This window comes from Notolabrus celidotus, chromosome 22 (assembly GCF_009762535.1).
Source record: "Notolabrus celidotus isolate fNotCel1 chromosome 22, fNotCel1.pri, whole genome shotgun sequence".
NCBI lineage: Eukaryota > Metazoa > Chordata > Actinopteri > Labriformes > Labridae > Notolabrus > Notolabrus celidotus.
The window spans coordinates 13,707,083-13,735,041 of record NC_048293.1 but is presented as its reverse complement, the minus strand read 5'-3'; the positions used below and the strand labels follow the sequence as shown (position 1 = coordinate 13,735,041).

Here is a 27,959-nt window from a genome sequence, read left to right as displayed (position 1 = left end):
ATTTTATTCTTCCTCTTTCCCTTTGTTGATGCCAAACCGCAGACTTCTGGAGCCAGCCAAGTATATAACTGGACTACAATGAATCACTGTCTGTTTAATGAAACATTGATGCAAGAGCACAAATTCCTGAGCTGCCTCCAGCTGACTGAAAAGAGGAGCAGCACACCTGGAGTGGGAGGCAGCGTCGCTCAGGCTGTAGGATCCACCATCAGGGACGAGAGGGAAAGCTGTCGGACTCTTAGCGGGGATCTCGCTGCTTCCGACGGCGACCAGAGCGTCCTGCGTTGGAGGTGGAGTGTCTGCGGTCCTCTGGTTTCCTGCTGAGTCGTCCTGCCAGGGGACTTTGTCTTTGGCTCTGAAAGCACCGGTGGAGGAAGCTGTGCTGCTTTGCGTGGCAGTGAAGGAGGTGGCGTCAATGCCGCTGTCGGTGGAGGTACCCTGGAGATAGCCATTGAGCTCGAGATCGCCGCGCACTGCTGAACGTGAGCCCGCTTCATACCACTTCTCGTCGCTGTGGGCGGAGCTGGAGGCATTACTGGAGAGTGTGTTGCTGCTTGACTGGCTGGACGAATATGGACCATCAGGCTATTCAAAGAAAATAAGTCATATGAGCAACTTCAATAGTTACAATTTAACAACAAATATTTAAAAGGAATGAAGGAAATCATTTTAGCTTTTCCTAATTTCAATATTTATTTTAATACTAGAAACAAATTTGGTCTACAAACACTGCAGCTCCTGATGATTGCCACCAATTAACCAGCAGTACCCCTTTATCATCTAATAAAGTGCCATGACATAAAAGCCATGTAATCACACACAGTGTTGTGCTTGCTGCTTCCAGCTCACCTTAGAGCCTTTGTTAGGAGATACGTGGCCGCCCTGCTCCAACAGCTGTGGACGAGGGATCACTGCTTTGGAAACTGCTGTGTCTGGAGGAGGCAAGACATGTGGGTAATGGGGTTTGCAGACAAGTGATAGCAAAGTCACAGTCAAAGCAAGCAAGGAAATTAGACTATATCATGTATTCTGTTTTATTCATGCTTTTCTAAGCTCCTCTTACCAGCACTCGTTTTGTCCCCCGGTCTGCCCACTCCTTCCCCCTCCCCAGAGCGGGACCATCCAACACTAGAGCATGCTTTAATCCCATTGGCCCCCTCACCTGTCCCCTGCCTCACAGCAGACTGGTGGTTGTTGTTGTTAAACCTGGAGGGGAGAAGAGGATGTCATCTTTGTTGTCAGGTAGCGCAGCAGGTCAATTAAAGCGCATGTTAACTCTAATGAGGTGCAGAAAAACTTACCCATCAGGCATGGATTTCTGCCTCCAGTGGCTGGAGCTCATGCCGTCTGTGTAGGAGAGTGTGGCGGGGGAGTTTGTGTTGTGCATTGTGCGGCCCATCACGATGGAGCAGGCCAGAGCATAGTTGTCGTTCCCGGGGGAATACCTGTGACGAAGCAAAAGAGTGTTATTTAGGACAAAGAGCCCACTTTGTTTATTCGAATAACTGTATTATATTTATTCTGAGACCTTTTGGGGTTGAGGGGTCGACCATCGCTGGACACACTTCGGGGCATAGCAGCAGAGTTGCGGTCACTGAAGTCTGGAGGCGGGGCTTTGATCAGGGTTCCCCCTGTGCCAGCAGCACGAGTTTGTGGACTTGATGAGGTGCGTGGCCACTTTGTGTTGTTGTTAGCTGGGCGGAAAGGGAACTTCAACTCGTAGGGCATCCCCTCCTTGTGGTTCTTGTAATCCACCAGTGGCATGTGGTAGATTTCAGAGCAGCCTCTGTTGAGACATGATGCGTTGAGAGAAAGCCCTAAAACTTCACAGACCGCTGCAGAGGTTTTTATTCACCTAACGATCATTCAATCCACTCTACCTGCGAGGTGTGGAGTCCTCATGCGGAGGTATGATCACCACTTTCACAGTAACAGAGGTTCTGAGCAGGTCGATCATCTGCTCATGAGACAGCGAGGCCACCGACACCTTGCAGATCTCAACCAATCGGCTGCCCTGCCTGAGCCCAGCCTGCCAAGCGTATCCGTAGGGCTCCACCTCGGCAACAATACCCTCAAAGTTGACGTGGAAGCCCAGCTGGCCCAAGGCGTTACGGCGCAGGGTCATCTCGGTGGTCTGAGTGCCCTTGGTCAAAAGCTGCAGAACAGAGAGAGAAAGAGAAACACATTGTGTATCAAACATTTAAAGTTAGCATAATAATACCTTTGGTAAACCTGCTTTCAACACATATTTTGAGATGCATCTGGCACAAGGTACTAATCCAACCTAGGCTGATACACCCATTTCAACCACAAAGTATGAATTCTAAACACTTTAATTCTAACTATTCAGTACACTCCCATGATAATTGGCAGCTATTAGACACTGAACAGCAGTTCACAAAGCCTGGGAGCAGATCACAGAGGGGGCAGAGTTCCAGGTCGCTACAGTTTTGGATGCATATTCAGATATCCACAACAAAATATATTAGAAAAGCCCAACCGTATTGTTCAAGGAAGGGAAAAGGCTTAACACATTGCTAGTAGACAATCTACCTTTGTTAGCGAGCTGCAGTGGAACAAGCTCATCTAAAATGCACAGCCTCACCTTCACCATATTGAACCCTCAGTAATGATATAATATCACCAAATGTCTATGTATGCTTATGATGATTTATAATCATAGTGCTAACTGAGCAGCTGTGGATTTTTGGCATCTGTATAATTTGATGCTGCGCCCTTATGTTGCAATAATAACATAAACAATATTTATTCTTATTTCATGGAAACACCATTTTCTGTCAAAGAGTTAGAAACAGGGATTGTTGTGATATTATGAAAGCTGAAGCCACTGATGCCACAAGAAACCATAAAAGCCCTTTTTCTTACAGACTTTCATCGGCTACATGAAGGCTCTTATCTTTGAACTTGTTGAAAACATAACAGGTTGCTTGTTTTAGAAATGTGTGCTCCCTCTATTGATTAGATTGTTTTTTTCTGCATTGAACATCTTTACTGTATTATCTCTCTCTCCAGATGCCAGGCTGAAATGTAAATCTAATGATAAAAGTAATATGGATTAAGACAGTCAGAGGTACAAGGACTGTGTTTATTACAAGCTGTTGGGCTCAGAGTGACCTCTGATGGCCGCAGCAGATGGTGTGTGCTAATGAGACATACTGTCACAGGCAGTTATGCTGCCCCACTGACCTCCAGTCTTTTGACAACCTCTCCGAAGTCTTCTGTGTTGTTGTTGATGGAGCGCAGCGACACACTTTCACCACGCTCGTAGTACATCTTCATGGAGGCGGGGCTCCCCGACGACCAGCCAATCACATCACGTGTGGCGCAGTTAAACACGACCGCTTTGGCGTCCTGATCCAACAGGACAATGAAGTCGTTTGAAATCGCCAATAAGCACTCACGCTCAGAACCGGCCACCTGATCTTCAGCGTGGACCTGCCAGGTCACCGCTCCCAGACTCCGCAGCTCCGCCCCACTGTAGGGGCGCACCTTTTCCCGCCGTTTGTGAGCCAGAGAGATGAAGGGGAACTTTCCGGTGGGTTCGACAGGAGTGCTGGTCACGTGGCGCTCAGCCAAGTCCCGTAGATACTCCTGCCGCGTGCGTGTCGCCATGGCACCAAACTTCTCTGACTTGTGGGCTGCGTTTTCAGCGTTGATGACTTTGCTCAGCAGGAAGTCCCTGAAGACTGTGGACTTGGGGAAGGTAACGCCCTTGGGGATTGGTGGGCCAAAGGAGGGGACGTCCTGGGAACGAGTGACAGCCACACTATAAAGGGAAAGACAAAAGGTTTAAATTAATTCACCACCGTCATAAGAGAACATACATCCCAACCTATACCTGTAAAACACTTTGAGGCATTTGCAGAACCAGAGTCCTCCTGGTTTGGTCCTTGACTTTCTTTCTTTTATAAAAAATGATTGCAATTAATAAGAGACAGTTTTTCGTACACACTCAAAAGTTTGGACAAACCTTCTCATTCAATGGTTTTTATTTCTTTTAATTATTTTTTGCATTGTAGATTAATACTGAAGACATCAAAACTATGACATAATCTGGTTTTACCATACAACAGTAGTAAAATAGGGCTATCCATTGTGTACTAACCCTACCTCTGAACACAACTGATGGTCTGAAACACATTAAGAAGGCAAGTTATTCTACAAATGAACTCTTGACAAGGCTCATGTTAATTAGAAACCATTCCAGGAGACCACTTCATGAAGCAGACTGAGAGAATACCAAGAGTGTGCAAAGCTGTCATGAAGGAAAAAGGGGGCTACTTCACAGAATCTAAAATATATCTGGTTTGTTAAACACTTTTTAGTTCATTAAATAATTCCATATATGTTCTTTCATAGTTTTGATGTATTTGGTATTAATCTACAGTGTTTCAAATAATTAAAATAAATACAAACCCTTGAATGAGAAGGTGTTTCCAAACTTTTGACTGGTAGTTTATGTGGCAAACACAACAAAAAACAGGTTACACTGCAATGACAAACAGCACATGTGCTTATAAAGCACAGTAGGTACATCTTTACATAGTTCCCCCTCGGGCATCGTTGCCTTTGACCTGTTTCACTTGTGAATATAAAAGAGGGTGTTGGAATTCCGGGGGGTATGGCTCTCCTCTTGTTACCCTCTGCTGCTCTTATTCCATCTGCACACAAAGGCCGTCCTTGAGGTGGATTACTTTAAGTAAGTGCACAGGTGCAGGTGATAATGCCTTGTACCTGTTGTTCCTCGGACGAGGGGCATATTCTGCAGAGTGTGATTTTTCAGCTGTATTCATAAACCATGCTTGGATTGTCACATCAGTTTGTATTAGAGCTGCACAAAAACAACACTACTTTATTTCTTTAACAAAATTAACATTTGCAATGAAAAAAATCCAAAAAGTCTGAATTAACCTTGATAACTTGAAAAAAAAAAGTGATGTTAAGAAGTGATGCTTCTTGCACATTCTGATTCCCTTGAATGAGATTTATGCTAGCTGTTAGCTAGCTCAGATTAAGTGGTGTCAGTTCAGAGGTGGAAAAAATACTTTCTGGATATATGTTGGATTCAGGTTGGACGTATTACAAACATGTATTTGTAAAACACATAAAAACCCTGAGTTATTGCTAATTTGAGCTCTATAGTATTTGTTTATTTATCATATTTCAAATTGTTATGACAATATCCAACAGTATTATGTCACATTGCATAATTCCCCACATAACGCAGGCCTAGTTGGTGGCATGTGTATATCCAGTGCATGATGATTACATGGAGGATATAGGGGCATATACTGTATACAGCATCATCTACACTCAAGCCCACAAGTTTGTGAAAACCGAGTCATGTCTTGACTAAGCTGAAGTGATATTTCTGACAAGTCTCAATCCAGTCCATTTAACAGATAACACCAACATCGCCTGTAGCAGAAATGTTGCAAACCATGCCTGACTAACCCCCGCATATAAATACTATACATCCAATCACAGCTGACAGGCCTGCTCCTAGTGTGGACACGCTGCCACTCTCTGCCACATCATGCTATGTGGAGGCAGGGCTGCAGCTCGAGCTAGCGAGCACAAACAGCCAGCGTTTCCTAAACAAAGGTTTAGTTATGCAATCTGCCTTGCTGGCCCCGTGTGACTTTGAGGCAGCGGTTGAAAGCAGCAGATTAGCACCCGCTGGCCCCAGGCCACTCACTCCTCTAATGCTCCGGTCTGGCTCAATATGACCTGAGCATTATCCAAATCTCAGCAGCAGGCACAAACAGGCTATTAATATCTTGATGACTCCGCAAATCTGTATGCTTTTTATTTATAGAGACATAAAGACGGTCCAGTATTGACATGGGCATTCACAAGATATGAGGACACAGAAGGATGACATGGTGACAACGAAAGAAGAGAAATCACATCCCAGCAAAAAATTAAGCCTTAAGCCAGTCTGTTTGCGTGTAAGATTCTGTACAAGTGTGTGTGTTTGCAAATACTGCTTAGTGATCTGCTGAAATCCAAAGATCTTGGAGTCCAGTGGGTTGCAAAGTCAAATCAGTGCAATAACAACTAAGCATGGTTTAACACCAGCACAGCACAACCTCCAAACATCAACAAACACACATACAGCACAACTTACCTCCTGGTTTTACCAAAAAGTAACCATGATACTTGGAGTGTTACGAACAAATCTCTATAAATCTTTGACACAATCAGTATGAAGCCACAAGATTCCCACGCCTGGTGATAACTTGTTCAGGGGACAGAATCCCAGACTAGAGACACGCCACTCAGGATGGTGTAGCAAATCCTTGTATCTTGTTTCCCCTTGTAGGCAGCCGCTACTTTTTCCAACTGATCAGGGAAAAGCATCCATGGAAAGACTTGTGACAAGCAGTCAGGAGTTTAGTTTTAACATGTGGTGGCTCGATCCACAGAATAAGAGTAGAAGCAAAAGGCTGATAGTGTGTCAGCGTCCCTGGGTGGAGTTGCTAGGTCGTCCTTAAGGATTCAGTGTCCCGCGCCTCTCCATTTCATCCGTAAAGCAAACCAGGAGAACCAGCATGTTTGCCTCCTTTGATTCCCAGAGTGTAAACTACAAGAAGCCCCCTTTGGCTAAAGACAAGCTAAAAGAATGCGTCCACCAGACGACATGGATGCAGAAGCTGGTCATTTTTTTTTAGCCAGTGATGAAAAAAAAAAAGTGCTTGAGATAAATTAGCCCAAATTTGAAGCGGGTGTGATCTCTGAGACAGAAGCATGGCCTGACCCATCCGCTCCTGAGATGGGCTCTGAGAGCTCTGAGGGGACTCTGCTCTCAACAATCATCCGCGCTCACATGCATGTCCGGGTGAAGAGAGCACTTCATGTGCATGGCGCTAACTCCTTCAGACCATTCCGGCTCACGCTGCCCAAAGGCAAAGTGGCAGTGGGGGGAGGAGGAGGGGGGAGACGGTAGGGGAGGGGAGTCTTGTATTATAGGAGTGTGTGAAAGAGTGAGCCTTTGAGTGAATTGATGGGCATGGAGAAAAAAAAAGTGTGTGCGTGAGTGTAACTGTGTGCAAGTGAGCATAAGAAAGAGGTCAAAAGAGAAACAGGAGTATGAGAGTGAGAGGGAGCAACTATGTGTGGATAATATCTGTGTATGCAGTGCACAGAAAGTCTGCGCGTGCGTGTGTCTGTGTGTGTCTGTGTGTGTCTGTGTGTGTCTGTGTGTCTGTGTGTGTGGTGGGGCAGCCATGCAGAAGTGTGAATGCCACAGAGTTGCAGTCTGATCATCACGAGGACAAGAATCAGCCAGAGGAGGAACAGAGGAGGAGATCTCTCATCAGCCTGACAGCCACTGCAGGACTTATCTATTCTATTTCACCATAATCAAACAAATTCATACTTAGCAGACAAACATGAACACTAACAGTCCAGGAGATGAGACAGACAAACAAGCAGCTCTTATGTTTGACCCATGCCTTCCAGCTAATGCTTTTGTCTTAATGCTGCTGTAGCTACCTGCATAAAAACAGCATTGCTTGTAGCAAAGAAAGCGTTGTTTGGCTTTTACGGTTTCTATAAAAAGATTGCAGTCCTGCGCGAAGACAGGAAGCAGCAGATTTTAATTCAACATAGCTATGGGGTTTGGTCAGTCTGCCCCACTTTGAAATTGTAATTAGCCTCCTAAGTCTAAGAGACACGGTCATATATAACCATGGCTGATGGGCTAACCTTAACCTCATGGTCAGTCACAGTCCTTACCCAGAATTCTCTGAGGCAGTAAACTGGAAACCTCTCCGAGGCTTTTTTGTGGGTTGACAGAGTTTGCAAACATGTACTTATCTAGGAAGAGGTTTTGTTCAGCACACATGCACATGATCTTTCCTTAGCGTTCCTTTTGTTGACAAACACAAACCACAAAACACGTATATATGTGTGACAGAGGAAAGGACATGTTTCCATTATGGTCAACGCAGTGCACAAACTGCACAAGGGCTGCGACAGCTGGCCAACACCGTCAACAATTTGGTCATGTCATTGTGCATGTTTTTTCATGCTGTGAGAAGACACAGGCTGTTTTCGAAACCATATACTATACTAGCAGTATGTACTGATTTGGCCAAAATTATGTATGTAGTAAGCAGTATGTAAAAACAAAACAAAATCTGCAGTATGCCAAAACTACTGATTCAGGGAAAATGTCTCAGTACGCATCGGACTAGTCTCCCTCGCGTACTGTTTCCCATAATGCACAGCGCTAACGTTCCACCTTTTCTCTTTTTAAATTTTTTTTGACAGGGGGCACTCAGTGTTTAGGTGCTGTGAAAATTATTAAATTCCATAAAAACCACTTATCATTTTTTAAGTTATAAGATGCTAAAGAAGCAGTTTCAGTTTCAGTTTGGCCGTTGTTTACTTCCGCTTTCTGAAACCAGAATTCCAGCATTGCCTGACCCAGCATACTGCAAAAGGGATAAAACAGAACAGTCATACTACATACTACCTTTAAACCCAGTACTGCATACTAAATTCGTGGGTAGTATGTAGCAGGTGGTTTCGAAAACAGCCATTGTATAGTTTCTTGAGCCAGTTGCTGAGTAGTAAGCCATCTTACATCCTTACTATCTCTGCAGAGAGTTGCATATTCAAAACAGCAACCGAAAAAGACAAGTATAGCAAATCACAACCCCATCCTAAAACGTCTTAAGTCTGGGACCATTTCACCCTCAACCCTGCAAAGAAAAGGGCTGCCTGCAAGATTTGTAAAGCAGACCTTGTTTTTTATGGAAGCACACTGGTGACGCATGAGTGTTTGAAGAGAAGGCATGTTGGACTTCTCTTTTTAAACACCAAATGTGGTATTTATCTTAACAGTCAAAAGTTAAAGCCATGCTGTGTGATTTCTCTCTTGTTTCATTTTTTTTTTACTGTTGCAAGTTTTACACTGTACACCTTCAAGCTCATGCACTTCATTTTTTGTAAAGACGTGATTCTGCTGTTGAAATTCACTCAAACACCCACCTGTAGCATGTGCTGTCAGAGCAGGGATTGTGCACCCGTACGATGATGAAGACATGCTGAAAGTGAGAGCGGATGGCCTTTGGGGTGAAGGGGTGAGCGCCGGGCTCCTGGAACACGATGGTCACTATGTCATTCCCTATGTGACGCTTCCTCAGCAGCTAACAGATGGGAAATAACAACGTCTCAATTAGAGGAGGATTGGATTTAAAGTCATCATCATCTTTATTTCATTACAACAAAAAAGCACTCTTAAAATGATTCAAGTTTCTTTAGAATGAAAGTTGGACAAGAGTCAAATCTGATACAAACACATCATGCATTCCTCTTAATGATACACCCTTCCTCTAAGGTTTTCTGTGGTACATTTGTTCCCAAACAAAGGGGTTTTCTACTTCCTGATACACAACTAGTGGTGCACCACAAAAGGTTAGGCTCCCAGTCTTTACCTGTTGTTTGTTGTTGGGTGTGTAAGGCAGCAGAGTCGTCACATGGAACATGAGCTCGTAGTCCTTGAACGTCGTGTACAGCGAGTGAGTGCCCGTGGAATCCGCTGCAGGAAAAATAGCAACGTCTTGTTGAGACTCATTGTACAATAACCACTGTGATCCATCTTTCTTGAATGTGCTTTATGTGTGCTCAGTGTTTTCCATTCAAGACAGGATGCTATTTCACTTCAACCCAAACAACTAGACAATAGGGGATCAGTTGTAGAGGATAAGATGACTGTCAGCTGTCAGACTGTCAGCAGTAAGGAGGAGCTGTAAGTGGAGCTCTTTGTATTTCTGTATGACAGTTTAGTTTCCTTTTGGATAAGAAGGCCATCAACCAGATATTTAAAAAATGATATTTTTAAACAAAGCTAGATGCAGTTACAGAATTTTTCCCCCTGCAAAATTAGCATAAAAGAGGGGGAAGATGAAAAGGAAAATAACAGGTAAGTGAAAGTGTGATGGAGAAACAGGCTCTGATTAAAGTAACTACTGTTCAAGATCAAGATAAAGGAGCAAAGTACACACAGTATAAAGTTTAGTGCAATATGAGGACAATGACGTTCTCTTATTGTGAAAACTAAAGTGAAACTAACTCACAGCAGGTCTGATAGTGATACTTAAGTACACATCACCTACAAACCAGACATGATGTCATCTCAAACTGATGGTTACTTCAAAGATGCTTAATTAAAAGGGTCGTGAAGTTTAAAAGAACAAATTACATGTATGTGTGTGTTTATGTGTGCGAGGTGTGTTTGGGAGTTGTTACTTTTGGTGTCCAGCTGGGCTCTGTACTTGGTGAAGCCCTTGAGGCGAACCTTCTCTCCCAACAGTTGGAGGAACTCCTCCAGGGCAGGACCAGCCGTCTCATTGTTGTACATCTCCTCCTCTGTGCTCTGACCCGCTCGGCAGTACATCACCCCCACCTTCACCTGAAAACTCAGCTGGGGGAACAGGGAGGAAGCAGAGACAATATTGTGTTGCAGTTCATGTCAGGACAGAGAGTAACACAATAAATCAAAACGCTGTTGCAGAAAAAGTGAACACTTGGTTTGAAATCTTATAATCTTGCTTCTTTTTTCCTACCCCTTGTTCGTCCAGTTTCATCAGCTGCTCCGTGACTTTGGGTGTGTTCAGGGCCAATCTGAGGCAGGTCAGATCCAGCTCAGGGATAACGTGCTCCAGCACCTCTTTGATGGGCAGTCCTCGGGTGGTGCCGTGCTTAGAGGTGGAAGGCACTGCATCCTCGAGGATAGAGCCCCTCAGGGTTGTCAGCTGATTGGAGGAAGATTACAGAGAGGAGGGTGAGAAGGGAAAGAATGCATCTCAGGAATCCTTGCGGTGCTTTGACTTTCTTCTGGGAGATTGAACACACTGATAGCAAAAACCTGCCTGCCCGGACACAAGGTGCAAGCTGCTGTGGTTTTTTGAAGTATGATGGACATGTTGTACCCATAAAAGACACAGAAGACAAGTCTGACTGAAGGCCCTGATAAATACAAAGTTGAACTAGGAGAGAGGAGTTTGGAGGGCTTGTCCAAGTGTTCTGTGTACACAGAGTCTGCATTGTGCTGGGCTCAGGGAGTGAACTCAATCTCTCGGCTATCACAAGCATCTGGAACGGACAGAGACTTTCTCTCCTGCAAGCTTGAGGCAGGGCAGGGACTGTGTTTACAATGGGCCTGTGTTTCCCAAGTTTGGAAGACATAAGCGAGAGCCAGGGTCCTGAAGCACTTCAGTCTAAAGTGCGGGGGTTTAATCACATGCACCTGTCCTTCTCCAGTCCACAACAAACATCCTCAGGCGGGCTACCCTCTGTCTGGGAATGTGCGTTCATGTAATAAAGGCAATAACCCAAAACTGAAAAACCCCAAAATCCCAAACCAAACACAGAAGACTGGGGGCCAACAGTGCGACTAAATATGACAGTCTATTTTTGCTGAGACGCTGAGGCAAAGCTCTCCACGCAGCGGTTTGAGGTTGTCGGACACTGACAGGCCTTGAAGGCTAGAAGATGAGCGCACTTTCTGAAGTTTCTTCACACACTGTTAATATCTGCAGACAGCCAAATGGCCTCGGGCCTTTTTGCATAATAACAAACAAGAACCAAGACTGGATTTACCTTGACGCTGGTCTTCATAGTCTGTGGCAGGAAAAGTAGTAGATGAACTATAAAGACTGTCTTTGCAGTTAAACAGGATTTAAGACCCCCAACATTCAGGTCATACTGCCTTTAACACAAATATGTCTACAAAGTTAATGTCAACTATCACAACCAACCAACCAGTATAGTTCCTTCCCAAATGTATGAGTTAGATCTTACAAAAAATGAAGGTAGCTTCAGTGACTTCACAGATTGGTTTCTGAGGAGGTATAATGAAGTCTAAAGATGGCGGTCACCATCTTGGACTCCATCTAACCTCTGGCTAATCTAGAAGCTGGCTAAGGGGTGGAGTTAAGACTGTAGCCCTGCTGCCAGTCAAACTACTTCAGTGCACCCACCTTTCAGTCGAATTAGCCACTCCCCTAATATTGCAGAGTTAAAGTTGTATAATAAAAACAGATGCGCTGAAAAGATTCACCCAAAAACAGCTGACACAAATGAAGTAATGAAGGATAGACCAAGATCATTTATTTATAGCAGCCTGTTAATTTGTTTAATTTAGCTTTAAATATGGCCAGCTAAACATGGGCACTGATGGGGTTTCCTGGATTTTTGAAGACAGCCTCAAGTGGACACTTCAGGAACTTCAGTTTTTTGCACTTAAATGTCAGCTTAATCTTTTACACCTGAGTTTGCCACTTGGTTCAAAAGGGACACTGCATAATACAATATGTTGAACTTTTTGGATTAAAACTGTTCTCTTTTAAATTTATGTTGTACAAAAATGAAACAAAAGATTTCTACGCTCATAGTTTTGCATTGCTGTGTACACTGCAATGCACTCTGTGTAGTGACTTCAAACAGTTGCTGGTTATTCCATTCGTCTCCCGAAAACTTTCCCTGCATGTGTGACGGCCGTTGAGCCATTTTAATTTTAAAGCAGACACATTTTTAGACACATGATTGGTCCAGATGTGCTTAGAACTGTGCACTTGTGATTGGATCAGCCAGGACACATCACTAATACCAGGTATTATCTGAGTTGGCATAGACGAGAAGTACAGGTACCATTGTTTTAGCTCCACTTTCCACAGGATGACGTCAGTAGCCAAAGTGAATTGCTGTGTAAATAACAATGGTGGCCATCAGGTGAATACATTTTTCAAATGTTTTCAACACTGTAGAGATTTTTTGTGCTCTTCTTATATTAAATATTAGTAAAAGCCAACAATGTTAATCCAATAAGGTCAACATGTCTTAATATGCTGGGCTCCTTTGAAATGCTGTGTAACGGACAGACATACTACACAGCAGGAAGGATTGATAAGAATGTGCTACTTATGTTTAGGTTGGGGTGTACAATAGGACTCTGTAACTGACCTCGCTGGTTCTGAAGATGAGGCGGTAGTTATACTGCTGCCCGTGCTCCTTCTCCTCCTCCATCTTCTCTCTGCGCAAGCTCACTGCCACGGGACCCAATGCCTCGTCAATCCCAAAGTAGTTCCAGTGCTCTGTGGTGGAGAAGTGACAAAGTGTATATTAAGAAAACTTAAAACAAGACAGGTCCATATGCTGATGAGAACATGCATTAAAAGCATTTGAAAGAATCTTACCCCTTAGATAGAAGAACTTCCTGTAGTAGTATGCTCCCAGGTCCACGTGCTCTACGATGTACTGTTTGCCCTTCTCACTCAGCGTGCTGGGCCCCTCCTTTGGTCCCTCGAGCACTGCTACTCCAGCATTGGTGCAGTGTGTGCTCACAGATGTTTCATACAGGTTACTTTCCACACCCATGGTCCCTGAGCTACCATTACCTGTTCCACCACCCAGAATCCCGTTGTACCCTCCTCCAGCTGCTCCCAGTCTGCGCCTCCCAAGGCTATCAAACCCGATCTCATTGCGGAAGCAGGGGCAGCTCATCAGCATCTCATTGCTCTGTTCATCCCCTGCGTCCAGACCAGGGCTGTCCCTAGAACTGAGCTCTTCCTGGCTACCACTCGGAGAGCTGTAAGGCAGGCTGTGAGTGGAGGACAGTGTGGAGGTAGCCGAGGCTACGGCAGCAGCAGACGCCCCTGTGGTGGTGTTTTTCCTCTTGCCTGCGGTCTGTCTGAGCTGGGTGACTTCATTAAGGTCAAATAGCATGCTTTGAACATCATAGTGGGCAAAACTCTTCTGACACACCCAAGGCGGGCCCATGTCGTCCATCCGGCTATCCTCTACGTCAGACCCCGCCCTGGGGGAGTCCGACTCTCCCCTCACACTACGAAGTTTGCGGAATATAGACTCACCCCCAGTCTCTGATTTAGTCCGTCTCTTTGGGGGCTTGTCTCTGTCCTTAGCTTTGGGGGTCGGGCCATCAATGGCATCCTCATGGAGATCAATAACAGTCTGCTGCTGCCCAATGTTCAGCATGTCCTCCAGTCTGGCTGGAGCAGGGCTACGCTGGTCAACTTGGTCCCCTTGGTAGCCCTTCAACATTTCAAAGAAGCTCTCTCCAGACGCTCCATGTTGATCTATTGAGGAGGTGCTACCATATTCACGATGAAGAGGAGACCATTTTGCCCCTGTTGGTGAACCCCAGTCCTCTCCGCTGTCTCCACTTGCTTCCATCTCACTGATAGTCATGTCACTGTTGCTGCGCTGACGGATACGTCTCTGTCGTGGGTTTCTATATGCAGGACCTCGGTAATCTGGGGCTAGGTAACGGGTGTCAAGGCTATAGTTGTTGGCGTGGGTCTGGGTTCGGTTCTTCAGAGTATTGTGGATATTACGCAGCATAGACGAGTCCTGAGGGCTCATTATAGAGCCTAACTTAATGTGACTTTTCCCAGCAGAGGGCACGGCAGAGTTCTCAGACTCTGTAGATGCTTGCCACACAGCCCCTGAAATGTCTTTCCTCGGGGGCCAGTCGGCCACCCGAGCCCGTACACCCATTTTAGGCACTCCTGTGCTCACAGTGGCATGGATATTGTCTGTGCGGGTTGGCAAAACTCCTCCGTTTACCATACGGAGGTGGCGGGTGTAAAACTCATCAGTGGCGGGGATGGTTCCCCCAACAGTGCGCTCCATAGATTGGCGCTTCAGGCTGGTCATGACACCAGTGCCGAAGGCTAAAGGCACTTAGCAGAGAGACATGGCTGCCTCTTGGAGAGGATGCTGCTCCCTGACTTCATGAGCAGGTTGATTGTCTGGATCAACAGGTGAGGGGGCAAAAAAGGGAAGAGGAAGCCCACTTAGTTAGCGCTCAAGCCGAGTCCTCAACATTGCACCTTGGCATTTCTCTTCCTCCAAACATACAATCCTGGAACGAAAAGAAAAGTTGATTAGTTCATACAATAAGAGTTAATAATCTCCAAAACAGCTGTTTACTGAAGACCTACAGTGGGAGGTCTGAAATAAGAGAAACCGGGCTTGGTATGAGGTCAGTCATTAAAAAGCTGCTGAAATAAAACCCTAAGCACTTGCAATCAGATGACTTTACAGTTGATTGGCTAAGAACAGTGCCATGTTACACTCCCTGACATGGGAGAAAGCACAATGGTAATCACAATCTCAACGCTCAAAGCAATGTTTTTTTTTAGATTTGGTTCCTCTAAAGTTTTAGACCACAGCTTTATCTCTTACCAACAAGTGGAAGCAACCACAACGACCAGAGTTTTAATCTTATCCGCCGTTTGTCCTGGAGAATACTGCCCTTCCTTTTTACTGTCGACTTATTCCACAGTCTCATCGCCAGTGCCGTAATATTCATAAGGAATATACTGAGCTAACACCAGGAACAGGAGGTGTTCACTTTCAGGGCTCTCTGCCAGAGATCTTTACAGTTCCATCCAAGTTACACAGAGCATGCACAGACAATTGAGCGTTCGAGTCAGTCAGTGTACCATCAAAACGATTGTGATGTTGGTATTTTAAAGCAAAACAGTCACACAATGCTAAATCTGCTTTTCTCCCGTTCTTAAAATTATTCACATTGAGCGTTCATTAACATTTCATACAACAGGGCATCTTTTTATGCATGCTAAGAAAAGAGTTCAGGACTTCAAATCCAACAAACCTGCCCGCGGAAAAAAGAACGTAGATGTTTTTTCTTCTCCAACACTGATGGATTCTTACGAGTAAGTGAAAAGTCACTGACATCTTCAATTTCAGATAAGAGGGCCTACTTTTTGAACCAATTCCAGAGTATGCATTGAGGAGGAAACATGAAAGCTCAGCCAAATTCAAAATGAATGAGTGTCATTTAAATTCTATAAAGCCCAAGCAAAATGATGCCTTTGCTTTCATCAGTTTATTTATGCAGAGAGAACAGTACAGATGACTTAGTTGGCATTTTAACCAGCCTATTCAGGACTGATGTCATAACCAAAGTGAAAGTAAAATCATCTGGATCTATAAATAAACCCTCTTCAGTTGGCAAACCTCTGCACCTCCCTCTGTCACCGACTCTTAGCGCGTGACTTGTCTGTCGTCTTCTCGGTGTGGCAGCCTACATTCGTGAATTGTTATGCGGAGTTGCAGTTTTCTCCAAACAATATCCCAAGCTGCACATCAAAAAGCAAAGAGGCCCTTTGAAAGTCATCTGAGAAGTGAGTGATGATCCTCTGCCTGACAAATCGAGCCAATTTGGCAGCGAAGACACTGGGGGAGATTAAGGCTCGGCTCTCCGTCAGCTCTGCCTGGCTGTGGCTGTGATCACATTAGCCACTAGCAATCACAGCACTGTGACGGGCCTACAGCAGAACCACCTTCACACTTTATCCCGGCTTCAGGGCAAAGTCTAAGCTAACAATGACACATGCATTTACTTATTGAAAGGCAGACATTCACCTTTGGTTTGAATAGTAAAAACTAATCTGATGCATGGAGGCTTTTGAGTCTAAGAAAGGAAATTAGTGCATAATCCCTTGTGACCAAAACTATTACTAAGGAGGTACATTAGACTGAGAGATGGGTCAGATGTTCTTAGGAAATAATGCTTTATTGAAAGGAAGAGAGTGTAAGAGTCTCAAGGCTCTGGAGGTGGTTCAGTTCTCAGACGGCCCGAGGCAAAGGATCCACTGTTAGCTTTTCTTCAAAACATAGAAGATTTAATGTTTTCTCACAGCAAACCTCTAAAGCTCTGCTTATTATGCAGCATCTGCTAGACCAATATCTAGCAAAACAATGCAGCATGAGCTTTTAAGGTAAGACTAACAGGCATAATGTGTGTCCCAGTGGAGCGCTGAACGAGCTGTCTTCTCTTTTGAATTAACATTATGCTCCTACTTTTTTATTTTTTTCACCACAAACAGAGAGTTAGAAAGTTAGCTAGGGTGCTTACACAAGGCATTCATAATAGAAGTTTTCTAAGGAGGCTAGTCTCTGAACAGAAGTCTGAAAATGAGCAAAAGAGACCATCAAAAGAAAAGGACAGGAGCAGTCTAGATTCAGATCCAGGACACAAAAGCGACATGGTTACATGATACAGAATCTCCAAAGACATTCAAATAGGATGAAAGATAATATTCCCACTATCTCTAATCTGTCTCATAAGAAAGGGTTCAAACCACACACTTTCCTCATGAATGGGCATCTTTTCTTCAGGGCATAGACAAAGAGTATGTGTCTAGAGCAGATTAATGAAACTCTTTTAAGTAATTAAAAAACTAATTCATGTCCTACTAACACCCTTATTTCTCTGACAAGAATACAAGGGGAAATAATCAGGGAATGAGTTAAACTGCAGGTCCAGTCTCAGAGGGTCGGGCCTCATTCTCCTGCGCTGCTGAGTGTCCACAGGGACACATGAGAGAACAGAACTAACGCACAAAACACGCATACATGTCCCAGAAAGCAGGGCCTTTAATCTCCCCGCTGGTGGACACACAGAAGGAGGGCAGACTTCATGACAGAGGTAGAGTTAGACATTCTTACTGTCTGTCATTTTGATGGCCAGGGTTGAACTCCTTTCATGATACGCCCGCCTGATTAAAACCAACAACACTCAACATCGTGGAGCTACAGTAGAAGTGGAACTTTGCTGATTTAGTCTATAGTTTAAGGTACGTGCTGACATAGTGGGCGGCTCGGGTTCAATTCCAGCCTGCAGCCTCTTTCCCGTGTGTCATTTCCCCACTCTCTCCCGGTTTCCCACCCTGTCCAATGTCCTCTCCTCTTTAAATAAAGGTTTAAAAGCCCCAAAATACATCTTAGAAAAATGAAGTTGAACTAAGTAAACTCAAGCATTCACCTGCTAATTCTAATCAAACTAATCTGCTGCTGTGTTGTACCTATGCTAGCGCAAATATGCTAGCGTTAGCACAAACATTAAATGGGTTTATCGTATTCAGCTTGCGCGGCGTTTACTCAATATAGTATATGAGCAAAAAAACCCTAAGCATATACAGAGGCTATAGTCCTTGTCGCAGAGGTCCCTGGTTCAACTCCCTGCCTCGACCATTTGCTGCATGTCTTCCCCCACTCTCTACTCATAAATCAACACATCTGTGTTGGGCATGAATACGCCAAAACCCTGAGTATCACACAAGCGGCAACCTCCGGTCTAAAAATATGAGTCCAATGCGGAAGTGCTAAAAACTGCAGTTCATCAAGGATCCGCTTGAGGCTGGCTCCGGAAGAACCAGAAACCACATACACACCAATTCAAAAAAGCCGATCTTTACAGCAGAAATAAACATGTTTACAGCCTGGAACAAAAGACGAGTGTAGTCTGGATAGCTCATTTCTCGATCGGCTCACACTGTAGGGGGGTGAATTTTTTTTCATAACGCAGCAATTTCGAAGATATTGAGATTACGAGTCTTCCAATGAGAGGCACAGCTGCCTTGATTGACAGGCGGGAACACTGTAGCTGTTGGCTAGGAGGCTCAAAGCCCGCCTCTTTACATCATAATCGCTCGACAGCAGCAATATGGCTGCTGCTGCCGATTGGCCTCAAAACAGCGCTTCAGAAACAGATCGGTGACGTCACGGATACTACATCCACATTTTATACAGTCTATGGTAAGACATCATACGTTGCTTCATTGTTATGTTGACTCATTGCAACTAATGTTAAACATAGCTTATTGTGGTCATACAGGTTTAATGTGCATTACATGGGTGTGTTGTGTACAGTGGTCTGTTGTCAGACAGTCACTTCCTCCATTCCCAGCACACTGACTCAAGTACCAGTGAGCTTGGAAGGGGGGGACAGAGAGCTGGTGTGTCATCTATTGTAAATTTAAGCATCATTTCTAATTTGTGAAATGATGGACAGCCTTCAGATTGTTCCATCACTGGACAAAAAAACGACGCCCAATACGTAACATAATCTGTTACTGTGATCTCTGCTTCGCCCCCCGTTCAAATTAAAACGTTAAAGCAGAGAGAACTAGTCTTGTGTTACTTCCGTAAGTGAATTGAGGAGGAAATAAGGCAAAATCAAAACATCCCAAGACCTCATTTTAAATTGATTCCAGCCCTCACTGTTGTTCTCTTTCCACTGCCCGCAGAACTAAACGGAGAAATTCTTCACAAGTCTGTAGGTCAAGTCCTGACAGCCCCTGCCTGTTTTCTAAATTAGGTTAACTTCTTGTAATTGAGGCTCTGACCCCGCAGATGCTCCATCAGCCCCACTGAGAGTTAAACAAAGCAAAGGTACTTATGTAACAAAGAGTGGGTGATATCACGGCACACCTATGAGCTGCTTCAATTTGTTGTTCTGGTTGTAAGAACGAGTCTAGACACTGAGGACTGCGCGCTGATGAAGTAACATGCCCGTATAACGACTCAGCCTGCATGTGTTGACTCAGACTGCAGACTTCTCAGGAACTTGTGATAAAACACACACAAACACTCTACATGGAATATAAGTTGGGAGTCAGACAGCAGTCAGTCAGTCAGTAGATGACAATGTTACATTTGTGTGATGAATCAGAAACATAAACTTATGGTCTGAGGTTTTAAAACCTGACTCACAAATATCAGAGTAAGCAAAAGAACAAGGCCTGAATCATCATCATTGAGCTCACAGTGTTGGGTGCTAGACATTCTTAAAGTTGGGGTCTCCTGGAGGCGACTCGCTGTGTCTGAGCTGGCTTGGTTTTGCTGACGTCTGAGACATAAAAGACGACATGCTGGAGCTTAAAAGACTCTTCGTCTTGGGACTCCAAACAGAGAAGTAATGAAGTTTCTCAGTGAACTGGGCGAGTGTCTCCAAAGCCGAGACAAAAGAGCCCGAGGATTGCCCTACAAGGTTGTAATTACTGCGTGCTTCAATGGGGCTAAGGAGCTGTTTGGCCGACACCATTGGCTTTCAAACAGGCACCCTACCATTTAGGCCACTGGCTCTCCCTGTCTCCTAATCTCTCCCCGCTCCAAGGGCTGCCTGAGCTGTTGGGCAGCAGGCACAAAGGTCCCTCTGTCCTGGCTTGGGCAACACCGGGGCCTCATTCCAACATAGTGAAGTCTTTGAAAAACTGCCTGGCACGGGGGCCTCACTACGGCTGTGTGTGTGCGAAGCCTGCCAGGAAAACAAAATAAATGAGATGCAAGGGGAACTGAAGAGTTAGAGATGAGATAAACACAGAACCAGAATTTGGAAACAAGTGGAACAGAAGCATCAAAGAACGAGGAGGATTTGTGATGAGGACAGGGCTGCGGGAGAACGGACTGGAAGAAAGCAAGACGTTGAAGAACAAAATGTTGTATAACAAGAACAAGAAAGTTATCTGCAGAATAATTACACCAGGATCATTCGGTTCAGGAGATCTTTGATTACCATTGTTTTTTCTTTCCAATACCATCAACAGATTTTGCAAATTGGTGCATATCTAGTATCTAATCTGTATATAAGCAGATCACACTAGTGTTGGTGTTGATGGCAGACATATTTTTATTTGTGGTCAAAGTTTTAAAAGGACCAGAGGAAGGAAGCTCAGATCATGGTGCAACATGGGAGCCAATCAGCTGTCTAGAGTCAACATTTTCACTTTGATTGATCACCATGGACCGACATCTGCATGCAAGTTAGCCAATAATGAGTTACTGCTCCTAGTCTGGCTGTAAACAATGGCAATTAACGCTAAATGATTGTCAATCAATCAATCAATCAATCAATCAATCAATCCAATTTGGCTTCTTGATATCAACTTTGATCACTTCTTATTTCAATTTGAGCTCAAAGCCAAATCAAACACCATGATCAGCCAACAGAACTCACACGCTTTACTCCAAGGTGCATCGTTTCCACACATAAAAAAGGAGGCAACTGTTTTGAACATGACACTGCTTTTTAGTCGTTAAAACTCTCTGATTTATTTGTTTTGCAGAGGCTGAGGCGTTGCAGATATGTTGGCTCCCTGTAAAACACTCCGAGAATACTCAAAGACCAAGATAGCTGCAGTTTATCTCACAACCAATCTTTACGCCCTGTGGCCAGAGAAACACTGAGCATTAACATGAAATCGCTAAATTCCATCAATTAACCTTTTTTTTTTAAATCACTGAGTCTGTTTGCTTGGGAGAGGAGGAAACCTCAGCTGATAGTTTATCTCTATCTAAAACACTATTTGGCAACTTTAACATTCTGAGGCTCCATTTCTTAAAAGAAGCTCTAACAGTACTCAGGTGTAATGTTGGCTCTAAGAATATAAAGTTCAGATATTGGTGTTTTCTTGATTTAATTGTGTCTTTGAGAGGGCAGTCTGTGGTTTTCTCCTGAACAAATGCACACTGATTAGATTTGCATTCTGGGGAATAAAAATCTATCATTTACGGCTGGTTCATTTCTTATACTGGCTCTGGTATTGGAAAACCTCTATCTATGATTTATTGACTAACTGGTGGAATAATAATTAACAGATGAATGATGAAGATTTAAGGAGTGTAAGGGCATCGGTTGGCTTGGTGGTTTGGGAGTGCGCCCCATGTACAGAGGCTACACTCCTCGTCTCAGTGGTTTGTCTTCAAGCCACAACCCTTTGCTGAACGTCTTCCCCCAATCTATGCTTCCCACATTTTCTGTCTGTCCTAAGCTGTCCTGTTAAAAACCCCTAAAAACATGACTTTAAAAATAAGAGAAAAGATAAAGGGAGTAAGATGAAGTGCATGTAATATCGAGTTCAATGCATATGCCGAGAGAGAGAGAACAACAGAAGACTGGAGCCAGACTGGAAAACCTCAAACTCTTCCACAGTGAGCAAGCTCTCCCACAAATTTATGAACCAGCCCGGTGAATGAAAAACATCAGCAGTTACAATATTTCCACTGCCTCCCACACAACATCATCCTGAGGAGTGTGGGGTCAACTGGGGTCTCATCACATCCTCAGAGGTGCAGCTCAACCAGCGGCACAACACACGCACAGGAAGTAAGAGAGCATCTCCTCCACTCCCCTGTCTCCATCTGTTCTGTGTTGCTATTTTTTTATTTCACTCTTTTCCTGTCTGCTCCTGCGTGTGCATCTGGCTGAGAACCAGGCACAAACCTGCCTGTCTGATTGAGCAAACCTGAGAAGCTGACACCTTGAGAGGAAAACAGGCAGGCCCTGCTGGCAGACAAACGATACTCGCGTCACCCAACCGCGAGGCAAGAGCCTGGAATTCCACCAATTTTAAGCAGAGGAAGTGGTGAACGTTGAGTGAGGAGGGGGGAGAGAAGAAGGGCATGTTCAGGCAAACTCTGAGAGGGTAGAGCAACACCGACTGTCCAAGTGATAGTCTGTTACAAAACACTTTAGAGCCTGCCATGACTTTAAAACAACAAGCCTGTGTTACATTGAGATCTGATCTATAAAATAAAAGCACCATAAAAAGATGAATGCAATCACAAAGTGAGAACTGAACCGACTAACGCTTCAACTGTGCACACATGCAACGCACACACCTCTTGTAGTTAGAGCACTTCAAAAACCAGTGGCAGTGAATCGACATTCATCATCATCATCACCATTGTTCTGTGCTGCTCTGCAGTAATGCCGGGCCCCACGTTATCACTGCAGCACAGTTCACTAAGTAAATGGGCAGAGCTAACTACTGGCAGAGTGAATTTCCCTCAAAGAAGACAGTTCTGGAGGAGCGCCAGGATATATTCTTTTCCATTATCTCCAGCAGGGTGTCCTCGATTCTTCCTCCTTTCTTATCCACTGAGTGCTCCAGCAGGGTTTCACAGTTTACGTGGGAGAGGCAGTGAGATAAATAGACACTTGAAGCACTTGACATAGTTTAAAGTTAGCAATGGCAAACCTGGTCCTGTTCTCAATGTCATTATCTGGGTGGGTGAGGGGGGGTTTCACACTGAAGGCCTTTGTCTGACTCTTAGAGAGCCATTTACCTTTAGGAGAAAAAACTAATTGCCCTGCTTACTGCTTAGGTGGTCCGCTCTGTCTGGAGTAGAGAAGAGTGACTACTTAGACTCTAATCTATTAGCTGACCCGTCAAAATAAAAGATGGAGAAAGTCCTCAGTCTTAAACAGGCTTGTATTCAGTCGTTTTAGAGTATGTGGCTCCATCAGCAGAAGTCTGCACAGAAGTTTTACGGCTTCATGCTCCATAAATACATTAAATCTACAGAGGCCGAGCAAGAGTTGGTTTAGTGTCTGATATTTGACAGGAGGCTATAGATGACTTGTCTTTATTGAGAAAGCTGAGATTTAAGCTTGTCAGCTTTTAAAAGTGGTGCCTTATAAAGAGCAATGGGGAGGAAGAGTGTGCTTCTGCCTGAAGAGGAATGTAAAAAATTATAATGAGGCGGCTGCCTGGCTCCTGAACTGCAGCAGTCGGGATCTGAGGCTTAAAAGTTGATGTCTGCTTCGGGCTGCACTTTCCCTCTCCCTGCTCCCCTCTCCGCTCGCAGTCTCCAACCCGAGGACTCCATTAGAGAGGCAGTGAGCTCCTGATGCACATGGACAGGTACACGCAAAGACAAAAGCTCTCAAACACACACATGCATGACGAAGCAAACAGCAACTAGAAGAAGAACACAAACTAGCTCATTTAGGAATCAGCGCTGGGAACTCATGGGACAAAATCTATTTCTGAAAGCACAACTAAACTACTTTTGTTTCTAAACATCAACCACAGCATTTCTCTTTTCCTCATCAGCCCTTAGAGATACTTTCAACAATTCCTGCCTTAAAATGAAGTCACTGTGTCTTGGAAATCAAATGACTTCAGGCTATGGTTGCTGAGAATCACATCAGGCTGCCCAGTACAAAAGAACCTGTATAACTTGTCTCCATTGTTTCTCTTCCAATATTAATTAAATATCTAGGATGTACAGCACGTTCAAATATAAGTTGTAATCGTGCTTAAGCAGAATATTCAGCGACTAACTTTCATTCACAGCCCCGTCAGAGGCTCTGCAGCAGTGATCCTGCTTGGTTGTTTGCCAAACTGCTAAAGAGATTACAGTCTTTAGGCCTCAAAGTCAGAGCTGGCTGTGATTTGTAACCCTCTGAACCAATTACTTTGTTTTAATCAATCCCTTACAAGGATGATGAAGACAAAAACATATTTGAAAGAGGAGATGAAACTGCATACTCTGTCATATCTAATCTCTATTGTGAACTTTGCTGTTTCCAGAAACTACACTTTTAAATTGTTGGAACAGGTGGAATGCAGTAGCCTCACTATAAGGTTTGTGTGTAGACAAATGTATTAACAGAAAGGTATTGTGTGGTTGTTGGAGGATAATAAAGTTTTGCCTGTCAATGCAGTCTTACATTAATGCTTACAGGTGGCATCTAAAGTGATGGAGCACCATAAAGGTAAGAGAAGTCAACTTTGCCACAAAGGAATGATGCAGGCCAAAGTTCAAAATTCTGACTCGCCACTTTCAAGTGACACAACTAAACTTCTTACAAGGCAACTTTTTATTACCTATCTCCTGTAACATATTAATCTGACCTTCACTTGCTACATTGTTAGTGTAGTGTAATCAGTGTCCTTCACTGCCAAACACATCAGACAAATCTGCATGTCTGAAAAGGCAAAAACACTATGATATCCTCAACCCTCCTATTATCCTTGGGGTCAAATTGGACCCCATTCAATTTTTAATGTCTCTAAATTAATGACCAACATCATTTTTTTTGGTTTCATATTTCATGAATTTTCTTAAGTGAATGAGGACAACTGGGAGAACGTAAAATTAAAATGTTGATATGTTCCAATTTTATGTAAAAAAAAATGCATCTGTGTTCCTTGGGGTCAATTTGACCCCAGGCTGTTTTACCTGTATAAAAGATAAGAAATATCAACATTTTACACACATTTGTTTTGGTTGTTTTGGATGATATTGAGGTCATTGTAACCAAGGACACTTCCACATGTGACTGCAGGAGCTGGGATCGAACCGCCAACCTTCAGATCGAGATATAACATTTCCTGCCATCATGTCTCTAAAGACATTGAGTGATGTGTCCTGTGTCATACGTTTTGATAACATAGAAACAAGGCAGGGCCGATGAGATGTTCTGTTTTACAAATAAAGTCCTTCTGAAATGCTTTAAATTATGTTTATGCTTGAAATATATTTTATTTAAAAGGGCTATTTAGGCAGTCAACAAAGAAACATGAAGTACCTGACACAGAAACATAATCAGTTTCCGGAGGTATAAATTGCTGGGGTCAAAATTGCCCCAAGGATAAAAGATGTTAGTCAAATTGAGAGTAACAGGAGGGTTAAAGAAGGGATGATTCTACCTCAATCCTTTTTGCAAACGCACCAGCATTTCCATTTTCACACGGGCACAGTGCCAAAACACACGCTGCTGCACGGTTTCCTCCAGATAAAAAACTTTTGTGATTTATATGGGAGTGTTTCTCTGTGACCTCTGTGGGAGACCGCTTTAGATTTAAAACACTAAGCCCTCGCTCTCAGGAAGTCTCTCCCCCTGTTACAGCGGATGACTCCTATAAGAGGCTGTAAGGTGTCTCACCTTGGCAGTTATGCATCTGAGTCTGAAAAACTGAAGGTTAATTATGTTAGAGTACTTTCACGTTTTTACAGTGGAGTCAAAATGCAGGCATTACTCGTGTTTGACACAGTTTCGCCTTGCTGTGCCCAGCAAGCAAGCCCTCCAGATTAACCCCACTGCAACGGGAGCATTTCCCAGCAGTGTGCCTTGTTAAACAGGGACGTGTGGGGCAGGGCAGGGAGGTGTTTATAGCAGGAAAGTTTCCTTTATTCATCTAACTGAAGGTAAATATGACCCTCTTAGTATCGGAGAAGCAGATGTGTTACAGCACAAATACTCCCAGCTCAGCATGAGGCTGGCACATGCCTACGTGTGTGTGTGTGTGTGTGTGTGTGTGTGTGTGTGTGTGTGTGTGTGTGTGTGTGTGCGTGTGCGTGTGCGTGTGTGTGTGTGTGTGTGTTTTTGGATGGGGTACTTTCCATCAGTTGAGGATTAAAATAGAAGAGATGCAAGAGTAGCAGCAGCATAATTAACAGTGTTGATGCAAGGAGGAGGGCTGAGTGAATAGTTTGTGTTTGCCGTCTATAATTCAGCCTCTCCACGTGCCAGAAGTCGGAGGATGGGGCTCAGCCAAGGGGGGGGCCGCCAAATACTTCCAAACCTGCTATTACTTCATTCTGGGATCATAGGCACTCACAAGCAAAACAAATCAGGATAGGCCGGCAGCACTGCTCACACTTACATGTTGAGATTCACTCTGACTGCTCCACTGGATCAATGTCACATCCCTGTAGCAGCAGAGTGGTGAAGCTGCAGGAAAGTTTTGGATGAAAAAACAGAGTGGGTCATCCGACATCAATCAAAATGTCAATCAGATCACTGTATTTGATCGTAGGGAAGGCTGGTGCTTTATAGTGTTGCGTGCACTGCTGGTTGCTCCAGGCCGGGGGCATCCAGTGGTCACACACTCTGCATGGCAGACAGACATGCTGTGTGCACGAGTGCGCCCATCACTGAGGATTGGTCACTTGCCCGGTTCAAGTCCTAGCTGGGCACGGGCCAATACAGCCCTTTGCTTGTGTGGCCCATGGCTAGCAACAGTGGAAATAAACCGAGTCAATAATATTCCTGAAAATCCTCATGCTACGAGTCGACAAGTACACATGACACAAATCCTTACTGGTACATGGACGCATTGTTCCAGCTTGGAACAAACCAATCGATTCTAAAATGTTAGCCCTGTAACTGAGAGCTAAGAGTCAGCTGATGATAATGTTGGTCACTCAATCAGATAAAGCTACTTTGGTAATGTCAGGGTAAAGGGCAGCATGGCCTCAAGGGGCAGCCAATAGGAATTTATCTCAACCAAGACATATTGTTTTTGACTGGGGTGCACGATGGGAGTACAATTTGAAATGTGAAGTGACAAGGGATGCACCAAATGTAAAAATCAGGGCAGATACTGATACAGACAAAAAAAACAATTTATCCAATAGCTGTTTCTGATGCCTAGGTAGGGTATGAGATCTGAGAGGATGTATTTAAATTGTTGCCAGTAGTCCCTCCTCTTAAATCTGAAATGTCTTACAAACTGCAAACGTGTTTGACCACAGCAACAAATCAGAGTTTGTCACCAACGGGGAACTTCCTCTGCCCACTAAAACCCTCAACTCTGTATCAGCAGTCATGTTAGCTAGCTTGCCAGCAGCAAATTGATTAAATAAAGATAAGATACAACAAGATACAGATAAACATCATCTACTGCTTCTTGCTGATGTCTGTCAAAAGGGCCAGTACAGATGTCCAGCTGATAAATTGGGGCAGAAACAACCCTCCATGAGCAGGAATAGACTAAGAAATGTGTCTATTTGAATGTTCTCACAACAAGACCAAAGTTATTTGCATTGACTGGAGATGTTTAATGAGTTGCAACTGGAGTATGTTGAGTCCCAAAAACCACATGAAGCAAAGCCCACAGCTGATGCAGAGAGCTAAAGTTGTCCAGGCATCTCCATTGCAAACTATCCAGGGTGGTCTTACATTACATTACATTGTGTGAGATTATTTGTGGTAATATCAGATATTATGTTAGAGTGTGCTTTTCTGCTGCTTCAGATGTTTAATACTAGTGGAAATCGATAGTAACTCATGACCCAATACTATACCCAATACATTTCCTGAAATAATAACACAGCGGTTCTGCATTAATGGATACCTTGTGAGACATCACATGATGATACATCACAATAACAGAAGAATATAAAAGGCTCCAAAAAGGTGCGGAAGGATCAGTGTCTTTAGCCCCACCACTAGGAGTCATGAAAGTAGTGATGTGTTGACTCCAATTGAAAGTGATGTTTATTTAAGATTTGGTGGAAGAGTTATGATAATAGGGATGGGCAAGGACTTTCGAACATTCACCGTTTTTACCCATGCCTGT

At 44.0% G+C, this 27,959-nt stretch overlaps 1 protein-coding gene across 3 annotated transcripts in view; it reads right to left on the bottom strand.

Annotated features, from left to right (window-relative positions):
• The window catches only part of LOC117806180 (signal-induced proliferation-associated 1-like protein 1), a 48,213-nt gene that overhangs the window by 6,900 nt on the left and 13,354 nt on the right, over positions 1–27,959 (bottom strand). For 2 of the 3 annotated variants that reach the window (XM_034674935.1, XM_034674934.1), the window contains exons 2-14: positions 13,230–14,917; positions 12,997–13,127; positions 10,599–10,787; positions 10,282–10,456; positions 9,468–9,571; positions 9,022–9,179; positions 3,208–3,787; positions 1,881–2,155; positions 1,529–1,786; positions 1,302–1,445; positions 1,064–1,206; positions 850–932; positions 167–585 (exon numbers count right to left, since the gene is read on the bottom strand). In XM_034674935.1, the coding sequence (XP_034530826.1) occupies positions 167–585; positions 850–932; positions 1,064–1,206; positions 1,302–1,445; positions 1,529–1,786; positions 1,881–2,155; positions 3,208–3,787; positions 9,022–9,179; positions 9,468–9,571; positions 10,282–10,456; positions 10,599–10,787; positions 12,997–13,127; positions 13,230–14,709 (4,139 nt within the window). In that variant the 5' untranslated portion in view covers positions 14,710–14,917. Of the gene's footprint in view, positions 1–166; positions 586–849; positions 933–1,063; positions 1,207–1,301; positions 1,446–1,528; positions 1,787–1,880; positions 2,156–3,207; positions 3,788–9,021; positions 9,180–9,467; positions 9,572–10,281; positions 10,457–10,598; positions 10,788–12,996; positions 13,128–13,229; positions 14,918–26,261; positions 26,330–27,959 lie in introns of all 3 variants that reach the window. The other variant, XM_034674936.1, reaches the window with a different exon arrangement.